The following is a 2,842-nucleotide window of genomic DNA, read 5'->3' as shown; positions in this document are numbered from 1 at the left end:
TATATGAGCTTTGTCCCACCGTTTCTGCAGGAGCAGCCCCCTCTGGTCTCGTCAGAGAGAAACCACCATCCTCTTGCTGCACCCAAATGCTGCTGCAGCAGCAGAGTTGTCTCCGCTGCTGCTGGCAGGTGACGCATTTTGGTTTGATGTGCTCCTGCCTAGGGAGAACCTGGCATTTCCTCAACCTTCCTCTTTCACCATGGAGTGTGGAGCAGAACTGAGACGACGAGAGAGGTGTTATAGGAAGAGATGATACGTTTCTGGAGCTGCAAAGTGAGGTGAGCAGGCAGAAAAATACTRTCCTGCAAGAAGAGCAGCAGAGGTGAACGACAGAGTAGGACAGGAGGAGGAAGAGCTGCTTTCACCACCTTCTTCCAGGGCCTCATCTTCTGTGGTGAAGTAGCTACACGCGCAGCTTCCTTCTAGAGGTGTTACTCCAGGCCCGTGCGTCAGCAGAATCGGTATTTAAGAGCCTCAKCATCATAAACGCGAGAACATCAGCGCTCTCTCGCGTACAGCAGCRGAGGTAGCGCGCGGGGTCCAACCGTGCCCCGCTTGCAGCGCGGCCGGCTGCTCAGCCCTGCCTGCTGGAGCGCAGCGGGAGGAGGGACGGCGCTGCACCACCTCGGCCTGCCCGGGAGCTACCGAGAGCAGCGACGGGCCCCGGCGTGACCAAACCTCATTTCGTGCTCGTCCTCCCACAGAGCGGCGCGTCACATCTGACTGCCTTGTAGCTTGGCTTGCTGKGGTACTTGCTGCCTAGAAGAAGGGAGGTTTGTGTATGTCTGTTTTCTAAGTCAGGATATTTTACTGGTCCTGTGAAAGCTGGAGAGTAAATAGCACATTGGTGAGTGCCGCCAGCCAACACTGTAGCATCTGTCTGTGCACAACATATCTGTTACGTGTACCACTAACAAAAGGAGAGGACTGTGCTTTGGTTTGTTTGGTTGTGTTGCTGGTTTTTTAAAACAGCTGCCCTAAATGCCGAAGGCATTTACTTCTGCATCTTGCAGCCAGCCCCGTGGGAGGGTCCTTCCTGCAGTAATGCAGCTGCTCCGGGGTGGAACGGAGGTCAGAGCACACGTATGGAGGGGCAGCAAGCCAGCGTGCTTCAGCGCTGGGYGTAAACCTACAGGTGAAATAAGTTTTTTCAGTATAGCTTCCTTCACAGGACAGCACAGGGACGTTGTGGAGCAACTGGGACAGAAAGGCAGCTGGTGGTTGCGTTACCTTAGTCGTGCACTGCTGTGGTCCAGAGTTACCCTTACAGTAACTTTACCACAAAACTAGTCTGAAGATCACCACTCAGACGTACAGCCTTAGCTAAGAGGTGCTTTTGCTAGTGACTAATCAGCACTTAGACGAGGACGTTGGGCAGCTCCTCCACCTACCAGCTGTTCAGCGCAGAACTGCGTGAGGATGTTTCTCAGCACAGCTGGTGAGTGCCAGCTGACAGCCCCTATTCCACTGACCTCTGCAGTGCAGGACTGACCCGCTTAGTAGTWGTGCTGGGATCGGGGAGCGCAGAGAAGGGCCTTTTCATTCGAAAAGGGAAGCTTTTGTAGGCCTAGGAAATGGTTCAGCAAGGAGAAAACTGCCCAAACTGGGACTGGTTCGTTACATCCAGATCTAGAGGTTTTAATGTACCAGGTGATCAGTGTTACAGTTTGAGGCCTGAAAGGGAGGAGAGGTTGGATACAAGAAAGATGGCAAATGCTGGACTCTCTTCGGGTGCCACAGAAATACTAGTGCCAGAAAGCATTTGGCTTCCTTCGCGCAAAGGCTGGGGCAGGGTCGATGCCCTGCGACGCCTCACCTGCCCCAGCGAGGAGGAGAAGCACCGGGTCACCTGGGTACAACCACCCCCAGCAGCTTGCACCGAACAGCGAGCCCAACCGCCCTAGGCGCAGGCTGGGCTGCGTGACAGCTCCCTACGGCCACTTGCCAGGGGCAGAGAGGAGGAGCAGGGCCCTACTGGCTTAGGAGCAAGGATCGGCTATTCGGCCCATGAAGATGATGGTGTTGAGGGCAGCTTCCCGGATGAAGAGCAGGAAGGGCCTGTTGGCATTGAAGATCATTCTGTTCATGGAGAAGGACCGGCCGGAGATGGTGACAGCGGTAGCAGCTGATGCCTCGCTGCCTTCTTCGTTCACCTGCCGATCAAGAGAGCAGAGCAGATTAAAACGCAGGCGTCACGCAGYGCCCGTTCCTGCAGCTCTGGCAGGTTTCAGATGCGCTGCTGTAGAGGGCTCTCCCTCCTTCCCACCAAGCTGAAGCACGGAAAAGAGGGGCAACATCATGRCTCCAGCACCAGTCACAGCAATGTTTTATTTTAGGGACTATCCTTAACTGTCCTGGATGCACAGGCATGATTTGCAATTGTACGCGTGTCCCGTACAATCCCAAAGCGGCTGCCCCCCGGGAAAGTCGGGCCTGCGTTGCTGCTTGTTATCATCCATGTGCTAGCAGCCAAGGCAGGTAAAAGTCAGAGCCAAAACCAGTGCAGTAAGTGGGACAGTGCCTGCCTTTGCTCAGGTAAAGAGGTGGCAGCAGGTAGCTGGAGCTCGCAGGTCAGAGGGATGCAGAGCAGGTTCCCCCCCCTCCCCGAGCAGGGCAAGGGCAGAGCGGCGCCAGTCTGAGGCCATCCTGCCCCACCACCACGTGCCCGCTGTGAAACCAGCAGGAAGGAGCTCTCAGCCACRCCACCAAGCTTTGGATCAGGCCACAGGCTTGTCACAGACGGGCTCCCGACATGTCCTACGTATACTCCCGGCACCCACAGCAACCCTGAGGGCCGAGAGGCTTGGTGCGGTCGCGGCGCCGGGTTTCCGTCCCCCCCCCC

General features: G+C 56.3%; 1 protein-coding gene and 1 long non-coding RNA gene across 8 annotated transcripts in view; both read right to left on the bottom strand.

Annotated features, from left to right (window-relative positions):
• LOC146598839 (uncharacterized) overlaps positions 1-2,842 on the bottom strand; it is a 186,506-nt gene that overhangs the window by 30,404 nt on the left and 153,260 nt on the right. The window lies entirely within an intron of this gene.
• Positions 1,506-2,842, bottom strand: part of SERPINC1 (serpin family C member 1) — a 5,469-nt gene continuing 4,132 nt past the window's right edge. Inside the window, exon 6 of the mRNA XM_085299642.1 lies at positions 1,506-2,153. Coding sequence (XP_085155768.1) covers positions 1,980-2,153 — 174 coding nt within the window. The 3' untranslated portion in view covers positions 1,506-1,979. The remainder of the gene's footprint in view (positions 2,154-2,842) is intronic.

This window comes from Rhea americana, unplaced genomic scaffold (assembly GCF_003343005.1).
Source record: "Rhea americana isolate MKP2758 unplaced genomic scaffold, rheAme1 scaffold_151, whole genome shotgun sequence".
NCBI lineage: Eukaryota > Metazoa > Chordata > Aves > Rheiformes > Rheidae > Rhea > Rhea americana.
This window is presented reverse-complemented; position numbering and strand designations above follow the sequence as displayed.